The 19,224-nt window shown below is 40.7% G+C and overlaps 1 protein-coding gene across 3 annotated transcripts in view; it reads right to left on the reverse strand.

The window, feature by feature from the left end:
- SHROOM2 (shroom family member 2) overlaps positions 1-19,224 on the reverse strand; it is a 120,484-nt gene that overhangs the window by 35,712 nt on the left and 65,548 nt on the right. The window contains exons 3-6 of one of the 3 annotated variants that reach the window (XM_072332266.1): positions 13,556-13,660; positions 11,443-11,574; positions 3,967-6,616; positions 1,931-2,034 (exon numbers count right to left, since the gene is read on the reverse strand). In XM_072332266.1, coding sequence (XP_072188367.1) covers positions 1,931-2,034; positions 3,967-6,616; positions 11,443-11,574; positions 13,556-13,660 — 2,991 coding nt within the window. The remainder of the gene's footprint in view (positions 1-1,930; positions 2,035-3,966; positions 6,617-11,442; positions 11,575-13,555; positions 13,661-19,224) is intronic. The other 2 variants (XM_072332284.1, XM_072332275.1) reach the window with 2 other exon arrangements.

The following is a 19,224-nucleotide window of genomic DNA, read 5'->3' on the forward strand; positions in this document are numbered from 1 at the left end:
ACACTGGCCCCAGCAGCACAAAGTGAGGGACATTAGCAATATAAGCCAAACCAAAATATTCAAGAGAAGTATTAAATACACCTATTAGGAAGACTTTTAGTTTGGTTAACATTCATGCTCAAGAATGTATCACACACTGGGTCGATTTGCTAGCTGTCTGCAGATTTCTAGCTTTTAAAAGTAGAGAACTAAATGCTTTTAGAGCATCACCAAAAAGAAATATCACACACACACACACACACACACACAAATCACAAAATCTATTCATTCACAGTTAATCTATTTCCTATCTGCCAGGCCTGTTCTAGTGGTTGGCAGCCCTGCCCACAGCAAGGAGCTGGGGCTTCATGACTTCTAATGTCCCTTCCAACCTAAGCCTTTCTATGAAGGCTTTCTATAAGGCTTTCTTCACAGAAAAAAGAAAAAAAAATGGCACAGAAACACATATTCTTCCATAGTATAGTCATACATCATCATTCAGTGCCAGGTCACAACACAGGAGTTAAATATGAATTTTTTTTGTTTGTTTTAAATACAGAAGGCTCATAACCCTCTCACAGCACAAGTAGTGAAAGACAGATTGTGTCAGAGACCATTTTACAAACCCCCCCATAAGGCACTGAAATAGTCAAACCCTACGTCTGAAAATGCATGTCAAAATAGGCTTCGGTTCACAAAAAACAAGTTACTGCAGCTGGTGCCCAGTCATGTGATATTCATAGATTCCACGGCTATAAAGCAAGAATTGTGCTGCACAAACACTGTTAAAATGCTGGCGTAGGTGTATTATACACATGCTATTGTGACTGGTTCAGCAGTGCTGGATGGAGCTGTTTCACTCGCAGAGATGCTGCCTGCTCTAGGCTCATTGTGTTGCTTCTCCCCCCATCCTCCCTCCCTCCTTCCCCATTCTCCCTCCGCATGCGCGTGTGCTCACACCCTCACGTGCTCCTCATTAAGAAATCACTACGCTAAGAACAAAGGGCTCCAAAGAATTAGAAAAATAGCAGGCGGGCTCTTCAGCTGGGCAATATGCATGCAACATATCTGTTTTTCACGAGTCCTTATGGTCATGCCTAGAGCCCCAGTCTTTGCTACAGTTCAGAATTTTCTCACTTACAGAATTAAGGAAAGCAGTAATTTTTCCAATACACGTGTTTCTTGTTACAAAAGATGAGATATAAAACCCGGTGACTGCAGTACGTGCACAGTCCAACTTGTGCTGCTGCACATCCCCTGGGCAGCTGTAGTATCAGCATTGCTGAAATCACTGGCTACATTACAGCAGCTCCAGCACACTGCTGGCCAGAATGAGGGCACACTGCTGCACACAAGAACTCGAGGATTATAACTCTGCTGTGCGTGTGACTGACACACATTTTTTATTGCACAGTTCAATTAGAATGTGAATTAACAGAGAAGCAGAACTGTTCAAATGGGAAAGCAACTTCTGAGGGCTTCTGTTCACGTAATGCGTTCTGCAAAGGCACAAAACAGTCAAGTCCAATTTGCACTGCTACTGTGTTCCAGTAGCACACCGTCTTTGCCAAATACAATACTGGAAGGCTTCTGGGAAATCTCAAGTATTCCCCCCCCCCGCGCCAAAAAAACCTGTTACTGATAAACACAAAACATAAAAATCCGAATTGTTTCATGCACACTAATAAGAATCATCTGACTCTGAAATGTAATGTACTCAACACTTGACAATTTCTTCAAGCTCACTCTAGGGAGCCCCCAGAACATAAGCCCCAAGATTAATTATATGACACACGTAGGGAAGATGTGGGAAGTAAAGGTAAAAAAAGTATTGCAAAAGCTCTGAACACATCACAGCAACATCCAACCTTCCAATTTGGGTCAGGGAAATATCGGATCAGAGGAGTTGTCACAAGAAATGCTTTTAAGCCAGAAATCAAGGAACACTTACCTTACAGAGTTGTTCTTCTCATCCAGATGGTTAATTTTAGAGAAAATATGCTCCGCATCTTCCTTTAAATCCTCTGCTTGCCTCCTTACTTCAACTGGGACTTCCTAAAAGTGGTTTACAGCACAAGTAAGACAGCAAGTCATCATGTTACAGACTCCTGAAAAATCTGTCATTATAGAACCTCTTATTTGTGGCTTTGCTCTGTTTGAATATACATGAAGTCAACAGCATAGCATGCCTTGAGCTTGTTTGGTTTTAAGTGGAGCAGTGTGCTATGTGACCTCTTGCACAGCGCTACAGACCTGGCTGTACTTGAGTTTCTAGCTTAGTTTGCTGAACTGCTGAAGGGTTTAACATTTATAAACCTCTGGAACTTCCACTTAGCAAAGACAAAAACGCAGCAAAGAACTGACAGCAGATTTGCTTACATCTCAGAACAGGCAAGTATGCACCGGCTTTTGAACCCCCCCGAGTGCGTACTTTAGTTTGTCAGTACAACATACAGCATTGCTGTTCCAGAAATGTATTATCTCACTATCTTCAAACAACCGCACCCAAAGTATAGCTTTGCATTACAAACACCAAACCTACAGGAAATTTAATTGCACATTAGCCCTGAAATCATCCGAATCGTATATGCAAAACAACCCCTTTATTTACTTCAGACTGTTGTAAGCATCTTCAATGTACTTATTGCCATGCTTTCCAGGTGCCTAAACAGGTGTCTGCATTTTGCCCCGGGAGGCCTATACTGAACTTAAAGGCACTGACTAATAGACCAGAAATGCATACATGGAATAGATTATACGATGATTTTCTGCTGGGTGGGCAATTATTTAATAATTTAGTTTATTTAATTTTCAAAATAACTTCCAGGTGAGTATTTCCAAGGCTGGAATCTCTACTCTTGTAAATTATCTGCATGGTTAAGTCTGCCTGCAAAGTTCAAAAATAACTTTTGCAAAACCTGAAGAAAAAAATACATAAAAGGAGTCCACAACTTCAGAAACCAACATATTTTCTAAGCTATTCTCATTCTATGTGCACATGTGCTACATGTATGTATAAATGCATGCACTGTTTTCAACGAGAGAAAAAAAAAAGAAAAAGCATAGCACGCCTCCCTTTTTCTTGCAGAAGGTAAAGTTCACCCCAGGTTGTACACACTTCAACTCAAGACATATCAGACAATCTTGTAGCAGCTTTCAACAACGTATTTTAAGCACAGAACTGAAGAGACTAGGTTTCTCTGTTTACTTCCCTTGCCACCTGCCAGCCGTTCCCTTGGCCCGGCTCTGTTAAAAATTAACTTAATATTTACTTGCAAGTTGAACAGATATTTGGCATCTCTCTGTGGAATACATTTACAGTTCTTAAATCAAGCAAGCTGACAAAAAATAAAACACTGAGCAGTTTCATATTTTTTTTTCCTGTACTGTAGCTTTAACATTAACAGATACATTTTTTTTTTAGACCCCCTAAACTTCAGCAGGCTGAACTTCTGTCATATGTAACTTTTCCACAAAGCAAGCGTAGAAGAGAAAATGCATAGAAAATGATCAGACCATCAATGAAGTGGAAACATAAACATAGGTATTAAATTATTTCCCCTTGGAATATTTTTCTTCATAGTCCCAGAGAACAGCTATAAGAATGAAGATGGGGAAGGAGGGAAGCAGCCACAATAATGAAGTGCTCCAAGTGCAAGATTGCTTTGATCCTCTTACATCTCTACTGTAAAATAGGGGACATTATCAAACCAACCTGTGGTTTTTGTTTTGTTTTGTTTTTTTTTTTCTTCCAGTTGGCTACAATACACAAGAAATCATTTTATCCACTTGTTCTTTGCTACACAACCTTTGATCTCATGAGAGCTACATGTAACACTTATTCCATTACAGAGGAAAGGCTAACATCACATTACATGCACTCCTGAACTGTAAATTTTCACAAAAATTATCTTGCTCTCCCCTCCCCCCTCACCTCCCTCTGCCTCTCATAGGCAAAAAAAAAGATAATACAAAAGCTGCTTATACCTGTTTGTAGAAGTCAGTCGAAGGCGATGATCTAGACCTCTCATGGGTATACTGGGGTTTCTCATGCTGTTCATGGCTGACATCAAGGATGTTATCCGCTGAATGGTACCTTCCTGAACCCCTTGCCTCGATGGGCTTCCGCTGCTCTTTCCATGATGCCTGATACTCTGCAAAGGTTCCCAGTCGCTGTGGCTGTTCAGATCTCACAGTTCTATCTGCAGCCTTACTGCTGCTGCCGTGGTGGAAGCTACTTTTTGGAGCATGTGCAGTTTCAAGTCCAACAGAGGCTGCTCGACCTCTTCTCTCTTGCCAGGACTCGTCTCCCTCCTGCCCGCCGTAACCTTTCCTGTCCGCCCTCTCAGGCAGTCCCTCAGCTAGGCTGTGTGGAGCTGGTTTCTGTGCAGGCTTTCTACATGCAGGCTTACTTGTTTCTTCAAAAAATTTCCACCTGTCCGCAAATGAGCCCAAGGCTTCTTCAGATGTTTCTGGATGGCAGTGGGCACGGCACTCATCCTCTGACATCCCTACTTCATTCATCTTCTCTGGTTCAGAGTAAGACTTCAGTTTTTGTTCTGTTGTGAACCTCTTCCTGGCTCCAATGCGAGAAACGTGATGAGTGCCACTCCCTGTAGGGTTCGGTTTAGCTTGCGTAGCCTCAAGGAATCCAGACACATCTTCAGAAACCAAAGCCAATAATGAAGAGTTGTAACTACCAGCTTTTCTTTCTGGTGACCTGGGGGGATATTCAGCAGGGCTGGGCTCCAAGTCCCGCCGCTTGAAGGAAGTTGCCCGCAGAACTCTGGCCTGTGCTTCCTTCAGGTGATCTTTGTAGGTGCTAGTAAAGTTCGTATCTGGGGAGGTGTTCACGTTTTCTGCTGCATCTGGCTTCCCGTTCTCGCTGCACTCCTCCGTTTCAGATGACCCTATTAAAGTAGCCGTGCTTCTACTTTTCTGCAGCTTTGCCCTTCTCATTTGGATCTCATTTCTCAGGGTTGTTGCAAAACGGTCGCTCCTTCGTGCCTGTTTAGACAAGTGATTATCAAATGGGGGCTGACGCTCTGTCACAGCTTCTGGGCTGCTGTCAGAGTGTTTTTTGCCTTCCTGAGCCAAAGAGTGCAACATTGGGGTCTTCTGAGGAGAGATCTTGCTACTCTCATCTTTCCCCCACCTGAAGTCTTTCTGAGCAGGCCTGTTTTCAGCAGTAAGGGCACAGCCCTTTCCATACTCCTGTTGACAGTACCTCATTTCACTTTCCTCAAAGCTGCTCTCAAAGCTTTTCTTTTGCCCAGGCTTTTCAGCATGATTCATTTTTTTAACCCCTTCTACTACAGCAAACCTAACATCCTCTTCTCTGTCCACTGTGTAATGACTATTGCTCTCACACCCTTCCAGAGAAGATTCAACTGACTGTTGAGGTAGATAGCATTTTGGTTTTTGGACCATTGTGATAACTGCAGGATTTTCATAAGGTCCTAGAGAAACGTCAGCCCCCACTGCAGGCTTCCAGTTGTCATCCTTGAGCTGCAGTGGCTTTGAACTTCCCTGAGCAGGCTGTTTTGCCGTCACGCAATAATAGCGACTCTGTCCAGTGTTGTCTGCCTTCTGTTCGGCAGCACTGCTTGAAGAAGAGCAAGCATTGAGCAGCCTGGTGTGGTTTAGATTGTATCCATGAAAATGATCAGTAGGCAACTCTTGAATACCACTGTAGGAGAGAAAAGGCTGCTGATCCTTAGGTGCAGCTAACATTCTTGTGTTGTGAAAAAAAGTGCTTTCATCACTGTACTGGTGCTGGTGGTGGTAATTGTAAGCAGGCTGTGCAAACCGAACATCAGTGCTGGACAAGGATGACTGCAGCTTGCTCACAGTTCCTGCGTTACTATTGTACCTTTCACCAACTGCAGAAAAGGCATGTTCAGAACTGAGATCTGATTTATAATTTGAGCCACTGACCTTCCTGTCACATGTTCTGGAAGGCCGTCGTTGCTGTTCCACAGCTTCTGAGTTCCAGTCATTCTTGGTCTGAGATCGGTTCAGGGCTGTAAAGTGCTGTGTGCTGGCACTCTCAGAGTATGCAGAGCCCTGGGTTTTCTCATGGCCTTTGGTAGCAGCAAAGCTGTCACTACGGAGAGGCGGAGGTGGTGGAGGAGGAGAGGAAGTCTTCCTTTTATCTGGAACATACCAGACAGGCCCAAAGCTGGATCTTCCAGAGCCAGAGAGCTTGACATCAGGGTGTTCCTCTATTCTGGGACTTCTGTTATTCTCGTACTGGATAGGAGCTGGCAAATATCCAGTTTTGTCCTCTATCCCACTGTAATCATTCAAAAACTGTCCAGACTTATTTCCATGTTTAGATGTTTCCCAGTGGCCTACTTTATACAGCATATTCTCCGTTGAAGAAGTGTCTGCATTGGATAGAGTGTGGTCAGGGGTGCTAGAACTTGTGGAGAAAGACCCGTAGGCTGAATCCCGCTTATTTTGGCTCCCTAGATGGTCAATGCTACTATTAGACCTTGCAGAAGAAAGTCTTTCGTACTGGGCTACTTGCGGAGTTTGGTCCCAGCTGTCCATACTGCCCAAAGAGCTGAATTGGTCAGATGCACGATGGAGACTTGACTGATCCCATGAGTTTGACAGGTCATGAGAAGAACAGCTGTGGTAGGAAACAAACAAAGTCCCAGTATAAATACAACAGGCAAAAAGTTCCATGATGCAATTACAAATATTTCATCACTAATTTTATTAATACTGGTGAAATCCATCTTCATAGTAGTTAATTTGGACAATCTAATAAAACTGAGAGTATAGACACAAAGTCAGGGCTTTAATTATACGTTCTACCACCAATCCAAAACCTGAAACCTCAGAAACTAACTGATGGTTCCTTTCTACCTGTATCACTAAGTAATATTAACTCCTTCAAAAGTCTCCTTTCCCCATGCTGACTTTTGGACAAATCCAGTTTCATATCCACTAGCTCTCTTTTTCTCAGGACAAACATCAACTTATTTCCCATCTTATTTTCCAAGCACCTTCATACTTCCAACCACTAACCTTGTGCACACTCCTGTTTGCCTTCAATACACTCACTCTATACAACAAGTTAATCCTTTGTCTTGATTATCCCCAAACCCGCTCATTCCTACAGTATTTTCACTTCAAAATGAAGGTTTACTAAAACCATTTGCCTCAAATTCCAGCATTACAGTTCTGAGCTTCCACATGAACCTCACCAATGTGCTTTCAAACCATTCTCAGTCTGATGTTCTTACAAAAATGTCATTCCATCCAGTCACACACCGCTGTCAAGAATCCCAAGCAATTTCATTTCTGCTTGGACAAAACTAAACCTACGATCTTTCTGCAAAAATCCCTACCATCACCTCTCTGTCACTCCGTCTTGTACAGAAGTGCCATCTTTGACACTGTACTTTCTCTGTCACATCTGTCTAGGTACTACTTCAAAACCTTGCTGCTTGTATTTTCTTCTTCACTGCAATCAGCTTTGTTTTGTTTCTTTCAACTTCTTGTCATTGTTATTTTTCATAGCACCCACCTCCTGTCAATCCAACACATCAATGCTGAGACAACTGTCTTTCTAATTACTCTCACATCTTCACAGCACTGCCAGCCCCCCTGATTTATATATCAATTCGAATTCCTGTCTTTGCAAGCCAAGCCCCATAGTAGAAATCCCAGAACTGTTCCAATTCCCTGTAGCTATAATTATATGCAGCATCTATTCAGTCTTGTGCAGTAAAGAAATTTGTGAACACTACTACTGAAATAAGATTAGTACACATAAGAAAAGTATAAAGAGTGATATAGGTCTTTTTTCTTATTCAAATATACTGCAAAAAGACAACTGTTCCCAGTTCTTTGGGATTCAGTTTTAACATAGGAATTACAGGGTTTTTACATTACTATAGCTTTGGAAATTTTTTTATACAACATGATCAAAAGCAACTTACAGGAAGTAAGGGAAGGCATACTTTGCGTTTATTTTCTAAAAGCAAGTTTTTGACAAGATGACCCAGCAGTGACCTCATCTGGTACTTTTATTTGTTCTCTTGTTCTTTTGTTTTCAGCATTTCAAAGCATTTCACTGGATACTTGAAAAGCTCCTGATTTATCTCTTAAGCAGATACTACAGCTCATGCAAAAAGTGTCTCAGTCCTTAGGATCTCAGTTGTTAATGAAGAATTTAAGCTAGATATAGGGATGAGCTGCTGTGGTTTTGAATTGCAGTTTTCTTCCCTCTTTTCAGCACTAAGATGACACATGGCACTGACTGAAATAAAGAGGACACTTCCATCTCTATTTCCAGTTTACAGATCTGCTGATATGTGAAGCAGAGATAATCAGTGTATGAGCTCAGAGGTCTGTTAGAAAACACTTAATGGAAACCTAATAAATGCAACAAAAACTTCATAGGAAGGACAGCAAAGTTTATAATGGTGTGTTATTGTGAAGCGCAGCCTTCCATGGTCCTTACTTGAGAGGTAATCATCCCACACCCTCTGGCATAGAAGGCAGTCCAAGAGCCATTTCTAGTGGCATTCCAGACTATCCTCCTCTTAATTTCTTATTTTAGTTTTTTTTCGGTGGATTCACAAAATTATCTATTGAAGACTGGAAAATAAATGCGAGAAATCTACAAATTTTTCTCTTTTGTCCACTTTGGCCAACAAGCCCATCTCAAACCTGTGGATGAGTTTCTGCTTCTGGGTCTTCCCAGAAATGATATAAACTCAGAGAACCAGGCAACATTCAGGCCACATGGACCTACAGATCAGGCGTACACGACCCCAGTTTTCCTCAGAATGTCAGTGTAAGCAGCCTTCTCAAAGCTTACTAGCCTTATGCTCACACTTTTAAGGCCATAACAAAGTAAAGGACATAACTGGTTTCAGCTACACACCTGGGCAGAATGAAAAAGAAGTAATTATATGTTTCCCATTTGTAGCACATCCTAAGGGAAGAAAGCATGGGGTCTAAACTCAGCAACTTGAATCTAGGGTGAGTTAGGAAAAAAGCGTACATCCACTTTGTGAAGGCATTTCTTAGTGGGAAATTAAGGCACTGAAGACTTATGAGATCTAACCACTAAGTGTTTAAAGCTCCCACACTCAGCCCTGCACTCCCAAGATCTTTTACAGCTTTTGTACATAAGTCACATGATAGAAAATACACACACAGTGGTGGACATGGACATGATGGCTCCAGAACTACACCCTCTTCTATTTACACAAGTCTCTTCTGCTCTTTCCTTCTCTAGCTTCATGCACCTCACCAAAGGTCTGAGTTCATTGAGCAGGCCAAAATAGAAACAAACCAAAGCCAAACAAACCAACCCATGCCTTAATCTAGCATCTACCTAGACAGCAATGACAATTTTCAGAGGGTTGTTTGAATCAGCTGCCCCTTCCCTTCTCTCAAATCCAGATATATCCTGCCTGGAAACGAACAGGCATCTCTGCTCTTGGTTGAGCTCTTCATAGTTTATAGGTGGTTTAGTTCTCACACTCACAGAGAGAACCAGGGTATTACATTCATAACAGATTTTAGGCTGTGAAGATCAGTCTCAGATGCTTAACTCGAGGAAGCAAAAGAATCTCCAGAAGTAGCACCAGGATGAATCTGGATCCTCTGGCTAGGAATAGCCCCTCCCCTCCTCAGGCTATCTGTATTACTTCCTGACATACTGCTCCTTTACATTACTGAATACTGTGAAGCACATTCACCTCAATGCTTTTTTTTTTTTTTTTTTTTTTTTTTTCAGGCTAGTAAGTCCAAGGAAACCCACTTAGCAGCTGGGATTCTCAACCAAATCTCTTGGCTGGCACTCTGGAACTACTAGAATTCCAGGAGCCACCATGTGAATTCAGTCGTGGAAATAATCTTGGACACCAGGTGTGACAAATCTCCAAAGTAAATAATCTTTCAAAAGCCAGGCTTTCAAATGGGCAGCACAGGTGATCAGTGGGTTCAGAATCAGCAACACCCTGGAAACCCTGGTATTAAGACTGTGCTGAAGCCTCTAACTCTTCTAGCAGCATCCGAGAGAGCAGAATTTGCCCTTTTTCTTAAAAGTGATATCTATCAGCAGTTGCTGATATTTTTTCTATGTAGGAGGAAGGAATTGCAGCAGTCCTCTCCCTCTTTTCCTTTAGGCTGCAACACACTGAGAACCGCACGCAAAATTGAAAACAAACAGATACTTTAAATATTGCCAGCTCCTGTCAAATCACACTTTCAGAGGTGTGTCTCATAGTATGTTACTTTCACAAGGTACAAGGACACAGGAGGCATATATCAATTTACATCTATATCAAAAGATTCAGTAAGCTGAAAGTAGAAATACTCTTAAGTTAGCATTGCAACTCAGAACTCTAAGGATTTGGGGAATTTCTAAATTCTGATTCTTGTTTCTGCTAATGAAGTGTTATGAAATGCATTTTGAAAACTATTTCTTTCTAAATGTTAACTTTCACATTTTATGTAATGGCAGATAGCAAGTTACTTTTAAAACATCAGGGAACTTCAAAAGAAATCAAGCAATGTAAAAAAGATTTTAATAACAGCATAAAATAAAATCTTAGATTATGAATTTCTTCCATTCTGAAGAAAATGTGTTTTCTCTGCTTATTACTTGCATAAGTCTACTTTCCCAACTGTGACAGTAAGACTGATTTACTTTAATGCCCAGTGTAACCATGGCTCAAATTGTGAACGGACTGAAGAAAAAGGCAACAAAACAAACAAACAAAAGCCTTGTGAAAATACTGAAGAATGTTACGTACAAACAGAAATCACAAAAGAACCTGCAACCATATGCAAGCAGGCATTATTTCAAATTTTACAACTAGAACTGCCCAAGTGCCAGCCTTCCTTTCAAAGTGCTAAATGAGACCTAACAAATACTAAGGTGCTTTAAACAACAGCCGCAACAACTTTCAGCGTTTATCTCTCCACAAGCACAAACAGCCATAGGAAGGATCAGATTACAGACAGATAATTCAACTAATAAAACCAGTAATACTTTAAAGTCCAACAGGAAAATACTCTGTATCGTCCCTTCAGAAAAAGGCCTTCTAGTATTTTATAACAGTATTTTTCTATTTGCCTTCCCTTTGCTATTTCATTTCAAGTATGTAATTTTGATGGCTTCTTTTTGCTTAGAAGGGTTTAGAAAGAACTTCGCACTGCACGCAGAAATGAAATGCAGAGCTATAAACACAACTTTTTTTGACTGCCCTTAAAACTAGTTTCTTACCTTTCAGTCACATGCACTCATCACACACTGTTTCTGGAAATATCCACATGTAAAGCTTCCAGTGTACCTTCTTCAAGCATTGAGAGGGCAGGAAATAGTAAAGAAGTAAAATGCAGTACTGCATTCGGGGCTTCAAAAGCACTCACACACTAACCATGCCTTCCCATCGGAGCTTACTGCATGTAACTTCAGCAGAGACTCACCTTGCATGATACCGTGAGTGCCAGGAAGTGCAGGCATTGGATGAAGGAAGGTGTGACGTGGCTGTCTCAGGTTGACTTTCTGTAAACTTGGCTGCATGCCACGAGTGAGGCCTGCAGGCTAGGTCATTTCTTCTGAAAAGAGAGAGGAAGAACGTATGAGTTTAATGCAAAAAAGCTCAGCGAGGTGATGTGAAGCAATAAAATATTAAAACAAAACAAAACCGAAACCAACAAACTATCAGGGCAGCAGTCACACAGACAGCATAGAAATACAATGACTTCAAGTGACAGTGAACTAGGTGATGTTCTCCATGCATGCCAGTTTTGAAAAGCTAACCAACATTCCTTTAGATTCTCAAGGCAGTGAAATACCAGTATTCTCCCAGGTTTGTGCTATTGTGGGTTTTAGTGCAGGTTTTATGTTGGAGGGGAGGCTTTTCTTTTTCTTTTCTTTTTCTTTTCAGTGGCCAAGACAGACAAACATAAATTTTGGAGTACCTGAAACACGTACAGAGCTTTAACACCTCAAGCTAATAATGAGCTTCAACGACTCTTTCAGAACATGACAACAGTATAGTGGGGCTTCAGTAAGGTTATTCTATAGCTATGTGCTTATGGGAAGAAGGATTAATGACACTGCTTCATACAGGTTACTAAGAGTGACATCACTTATCATTCCAACAGTAAGCTTTCAGGGCATATATTCCCAACCTTTCTGCAAAGCTGTTCTAAGCCCCTCTGCTTCTTTCCCTTGCTCAAGAACTAATAAAAAGAGCTTTCATTTCCTTTCCCAAGGGCTTTGTAATGCCTCTCAACGCTCCTGAAAGAAGCATTCTCCTTCCCCAGTGTTATGTAAGCCTTCTGGATGGGATTCACCTCTTTCCGTCTCAGCAAACGCATGCCCAGGACAGGCCATTTGTGTAGATTCTCAATAGCCTTGGGTATAAAACAGAAAACTCCTGAATATAATTTATTCTGCCTTTCCCTCTGGATCTTCCTGGGAAAACTGTAAGCTAAAATTTGGATCAGATTTAAGATGACACAAATCCCATCCTTCGAAGTCGCAGTCTAAACCAAAAGATTATAGGATCTCAACTCTTAAAGGCTTGTGTTTTTCAGTGTACTTATGTATTTCACTTATTTGTGTTTTTTTAAACTGTAATTTATCTAAGTTACAAAATCATTCACAAAGCACAGAAAGCGTTCCCAGCTCTCAATTTATACTCTAAAGGCAGATCTACATTTTTTCATTCATCTCTGTTTTTCAATTGTGGGTTATCAGACAGCCACTAGAAAACAAAACCAGCTCTCATTATAAGCCCAGTATCTTCAAAACAGATCCAATTTGACCACATGGCTTTTTGGAGTACATTCAGGAACATGTGATGAATTCAATGATGAATTGCCTTTCCAAACTCCGCATGCATGGTTATAAAAGGAGAATAATAATTCTACAGGGAAGCTGCAGATTCACTAAGAAGTGTGGCATCATTACTGTCACTAAAAAAAAGAAGTAATTGTTTCTGCAAACAAAAGCCTCCTCTTTCCACACGTGACCAAAGAGAAAACAGCTCAGCAGAGCATCAGTATGTTCTTCCTTGGTGGGATCTGAAACTAAGAGAGCGAATGGTGAAGACAAAATATTCTCTGTGAAAACAAGTGAAGATTCTTCACTTCAGCCACATGGTGCTCAGCTCCAGACAGTCCTTACATATTCCAGGCACCTCAAGTTTATATTCAGGTATGGGGAAGAAGTATCCCATCGTTCAGCTGCACAGAGCACTGAAGGGTTTCCCTTCCGCCGCTTACTCTAATGTTATTGATATCAGGTTGGCCAACTGTAAATGCACATTTAGGCAAGTTCAGTGTAACTTTCAGGCATCAATTCAGCAAAAAAAAAAGCTTGTTATGAGACAATTACTTTAGCGCTGTGAACAAAGGAAACACAAGACTAGAAAACTAGCACAACACGAGCAACGTTTGGATCACGAGGAGACCACAGTTAGGGAAGGAGGGCTTCTGCAATGGTTTGCTATGGATCTGGCATACAGTAGGAGGAATTCGGTCAATGGGAAGGAACAAAAGGGATGCACTTGTAAAGCCAGTACCATACCTCATGGAACTTCTCAAGATCTTCATAAGATAATTTCTCGCCTCATTAACATCATTTTCAGACGGCATTTCGTGTGCTACAATATCCACCACCACTTTCATCTTCCTGAGCAGCCAAGCAAGGGGAGGAACAAACTGGACTGAGTTGTGATGTGAGGCAAGTCAAGTGGAAAAGAACTATTAAGTTCTGTTTCATTTTGGTATCAGTGGACATGTATACTTTTGAGGGTTTTTTGTTTGTTTGTTTTTTTGACATCATAATGGCTTTTTTTTTTTTCTTTTTTTTAATGAATGGTCTAAAAATACTCCGGGATACCTGCAGGGCAGAACCAACCAGACACCTCCTTTTGATGAAGTCTGCAGCATGACTAAAAGCTAATTTACTAAGAATAATAAACATTGCTGTCTGTTGGACTCACATCATTTAATTACATTTAGTATTTCCTGTACTTCAAGAAACTGCTTTTCTACCAATAAACAGAGCAATACTTGAATTCAGATTCCAAACCTCAGCATAAATGGGTAGGAGAACTGGGAATAAAAGACTAAAAGCCTGAAAACCAGAATATTTTGCAGGCAACTGAAGATGCTGGAAGCAGAGTATTTATATTCTAATGTAACATCTCTGTATTAATTCTGAATGACAGAATGAGATCATCTGAACCTACAATGCAGAAAACCTCTAGCATAAATGGAAGCATTAATAAAAGCATTTCACTGACAGTATCTTTCTACCAATACATCGGCAAAAACTGCTGGAAGGAAAAATGCCAGTAAGTGGCGAAGACATGATACAGAGGAAAAAACAATTTCTATCAGTTACAGACAGTGTGTTAGAGCTGTATCAGTGACACGCAATGTGCAAATGGTTAAGCAATAAACCTATCTTTCCCTTATTGTTCTTCAGAATAAATCTGTCCTTTTATAGTTAGTTTGGAAGTCATTGAAACTATCTGAATTCCACAGGTTACAGAGATTAGTGACTTAGATTACAGTAATGATACTAATTCGGTATGAGGAGAACAAAAAAAAAAGAGATGAAGAGTAGAAATAAGCTTCTTTTGACCAACACTGAACACCTAATTAAATTGGGCAAGCATGGGAAAACTAACAAAAGTCAGAAAAGATTAAGTACAGATGTAAAAATTCAGATAATTTTTACTTTCAGTTCATAGAATCATGGAATCATCAAAGTTAGAAAAGACCTCTAAGACCATCCAGTCTAATTGTCCACCAATCATCAGTATTTCCCCACTAAATATTTCTTGAACGCCTCTAGGGATGGCGAATCCATCACCTACCTGGGCAGCCCATTCCAGTGCCTGACCACTCTTTCAGACAAGAAATTTTTCCAAACTTCTAATCTGAACCTTGCCTGGTTCAATTTGAGGCCATTCCCTCTCACCTACTGCTAGTCATGCGGGAGAAGAGACCAAGTCCCACCTCACCACAGCCTCTTTCTAGGTAATAACAGAGAGCAATAAGATCTTCCTGAGACTCTTCTTCAGACTGAACGATTCCAGCTATTTTAAGCTGCTCCCCATAACAGTTGTGCTGCAGACCCCTCATCAGTTTTGTTGCCCTTCCCTGAACGCGCTTCAGGGCCTCGAGGTCTTTCCTGAAGTGAGGGGCCCAAAACTAAACACAGTATCGAGGTATGGCCTCTCCAGTGCTGAGTACAGAGGGATGTTCACTTCCTTGCTCCTGCTGGCTGCACTATTTCTGATACAAACCAGGATGCCATCAGCCTTCCTGGCCACACTGCTGGCTTTTGTTTAGCTGAGCGTGGGCCAACACACCCAGGTCCATTTCTTCCACACAGTCTTCCAGCCACTCTGCCCTAAGCCTGCAGTATTGCATGGGGTTGTTGTGGCCAAAGTGCAGGACCAGGCACTTGGTCTTGTTGAACTTCTTCCCAGTTCATTTGAGAATGCACATAAATGCATTCATTTTTAATTTTTTCCGTGAAGCCCCTCATTGCAGAAAGGTAATCAGTCCCTCAGAATGAAGGAATCTGGCTGTTATCCTCCTGGAAGTAATACAACTCAAATTCTGCTCTCCTATTTGTTTACTTTTTATTTGTGTTCTTCCTTTTATCTCCTACAGTAAACTTCCTCAAGACATGAAAATGGCATAATGTTCTTCTGTGATCTCAGCACAAATCATATGATTGCTTTTTTTTTTGGGGGGGGGGGGGAGGATTCTGAATGTAGAATGCAGTGCACTGCTTCAGATTGGTAATAATAACTTGTAATTAGGACTCCCTATGTCCAGTGAAACCAAAAATAGGTATTGTATGCCAGTATATCTGAATGCAGTGCTTTATATTGTTCATCTCTATCAGCTGCACCAAGCAATAAAACCTTGGTTTACTCTAAATTGCTTTTTTTTTTTTAATATAATTTTTATTTTTATAGGAAGGATGAGTCATTGGCTTCAGTGAGAAATGAACTACAGCTGCAAAGAACTTATTCTGTTAGAATAATAAGGACTTCTACTGTTCAAGAGCAATTTTCTGAGTTAAAACTGTATTAATGATTATATTAAAGATTCTTAAAAATATGTTATTTGGTGTTCAGTCATCTCGCTCTTGTTTCTACAGAACATTTTCAGTCCCAAGGCTGCAAAACTACTGCATAGCCCCTGTGTTTTGATGGTACAACTTCCCTGCGAGTTCCAGAATTGGCTTCAGCACCAAGATAAAATCACAATCTACAGGTGTCTGATGTTCAAGCACTCAATTCAGCTGCATTTTCAAGCAAGAGGAGAGCACATTTGGACATGCTACCGAAAGGCAGCCACTGCATGCACTGACTGATATAGCTCACAAGGTACCCTTCAGCTGTTTCACAGTCAAACCAACCCAGTCATTCCACAGCTGTTGGTCCCAGGGAAAACAAACCTCACAAATGTTCTTAAAATTGCCAGTTACCTGCCCTATGTCAGCCATGCAGGAACTCAGCCTTAGGGATCTCAAAACTGTGTGGTTGTTCTTCTGCTTTTTTTTTCTTCAGTTGACAAATCCTGTGCTTCATGGATTAAAAGACACTAGTAGATCAACCTACCATGCAATTAAATGGGTACATAAGAAAACACTGAAAATGATCAAATCACTTAATTTATGGGAAAAAACCATCAGATGTTTTAGTATCCCAAATCCTTGGGGAAAAAAGCAGACACTGAAAAAGCACCATGAAGTTACAGTTACCCACAGGGTTCTCAAATAACAAGAAATAGCAATGTCACCGTATTCCATATGAAAGGCTCTGAAAATCTTCATTCAGCAATCTCATATTAAAGGACCTGGACACACACAATTAAAGAACTCCCGTAATATATTTTGAAGTAAATGTATCACTGTCTGTCATTCATCAGCAATACAGTTAATGCAAATAAGCTTATTCCTCACTCTTCTTTCTTCTGTCATACACGCAAAGTCACTTTCTAAGCTTTTCAGTACCGTGACTGCCTAAATCCCTTCTCAAAAGCAAAAACCAGTACACCTTCCTAGCTAAGGCACACAGATTACACCCTCACTTAAATAGAGACTGAACTGAAAATGTGCAAAATGCTTCTTTATGGTGAAAAATATACCTGAAAAACTAATGGTAAATATCAACTGGCTATGTATTCTAAGGCAATGCCTTTTGGAACTACAGCTTTCTCCTGATCTTAAAAAAAACCACAAAACCAACAGTACTTCTCTTTCACATACACACCCTGAATAGAGAGAAGGCCTAAATGGGACTTTATTTAGGACAAAATCTGTTGAAAGCATTAATGTTAGGTATTTCACAACTGCAAAACAGCATTAAAAAACTAATGTAAAAGATGACTCTCTTAACATTAAAAAGAATAGTAATAATCTCAATAACAATTTTAATACTAGCTTACCAGCTCTGCGCTGAGATGACATGCATGAATTCAAACCACTATTAGAAACACTCAAAGTTATACCAGGGGTTTTCATGTAAAGACTGCTTTCTTCTATTAGCAGCAGCACATAACCCATCTGCTTGTTAGAGCATACTCTGCTGGAATATTTATTAGCTTTTTTTTTTTTAATTATTATTCTTTCAGGAAAATCCCCTGTGACAGATTTCATTGGAATGGGATGAATCAATGATGAAAACTTATCAGCCTAGTTTATGAGAAAACTCTCCTCTGACCGCAGACAGCTGAGCCCTGCCGCACACATCCTCTTGTCTTTTGACAGCAGGATTAGCCAAAGGCTGATCCCAATATTGAACACTATTTATTTAATACACGAACTGCAGTAGGTGATCAGCTGAGAGAGCAGCTGGGAATCTCATGCAACACAGAAACCCATGAGTAGGAACCAAAAATAAAGAAATTTCACTGTCACCTACTTGATGTGCTCAACCCTCTTGATGAGGGCAAAAAAAAATAAAAAAATACAGAAAGTTAGGCTCTGCGAATCCTTCTATCTAAGATACTAAGCTATTACCCTTCCTGTTAAAACATACTGAAAACATGCTATTATTAGAAGACTGCTTCTTATTTAAGCAAGCTGTTTACAACTCAATAACCATGAAGTAATGAACAAGACTTATTTAAAAGCAGACTACCCAGCTCCTGATCCTTGCGCTACAGAAGCTCCTTGCAGGCCACTTTCATGCCCTCATTTCTCACACAGGGAGGGCAGCTCTGCCACCTCTTTGCGTGGAGACAGCAGAGATGGCCATCACTTGCTGCCACATGCACCTGCCACAGCCTTTGCTTTCTATCCTCTCTCCGACCCACATCCCTGCCCAATGTTCTCCTTCCCAGGTTTAGCTGCAGTGAGCTGTCCCTACCCCTCCAAATGCATAGTGTCTTTATTCTAGCAGTCATACAGGCTTGTTTTGCAAATCTACTTGCAGGGTCAGATGGAAAGTTGCAGTGATGAAATATGGCACTGCAGTCACTTAATAACCTAGTAAAAATATATCTAAGAGCTGGCAAAAATTATTAGGGAGATGGTTTAACCTAGCAGCTAGAGAACTCCCCCAGCACTGCTCCTGTGGACTGAATGACTTGGGTTCCAGTCCTTGGTTCTGAATTTTCATTTATGCCTTTTTTTAAGTTGTTCCATGGGAGGTTTAGGTTGGATATTAGGAAATACTGCTTCTCAGAAAGACCGATGAGGCATTGGAACAGGTTGCCCAGGGAAGTGGTGGAGTCATCATCCCTGGAGATGTTCAAGAAACATGTGGATGTGGCACTGAGTGATGTGGTTAGAGGGCATGGTGGGGTTGGGTTGGTGGTTGGACTAGGTGATCTCAAGGTCTTTTCCAACCTTAGAAATTCTATGATTATATGATACTAAACATGTCATAAATTTAGTATATCAGCCTACTTAATTATACTAGATTGAAGACCTCAGTTAAGAATTAACTAATGCTTTGTCTTTATAATGCTTTCAAAATTTATTTGGTGAAGGATAATTTGCAGGGTGAATTCACATTAGGCTTCAGGGCAGAATCTTCCAACAACTATGAAATTTCCATGCATCTGCATGCAAAAATACCACATTATATGCAAGCTAGGAATAATCAACACAGTATGGCTAAAAAACTCTAACCCACACAGCATGCATGGATGTGTATGTTGACTGACTGATACATGCATGATTAAATAAAACAGAAGTCCAGAATTTGCTCCTTTCAC

This window comes from Excalfactoria chinensis, chromosome 1, assembly GCF_039878825.1.
Source record: "Excalfactoria chinensis isolate bCotChi1 chromosome 1, bCotChi1.hap2, whole genome shotgun sequence".
Classification (NCBI taxonomy): Eukaryota; Metazoa; Chordata; class Aves; order Galliformes; family Phasianidae; genus Excalfactoria; species Excalfactoria chinensis.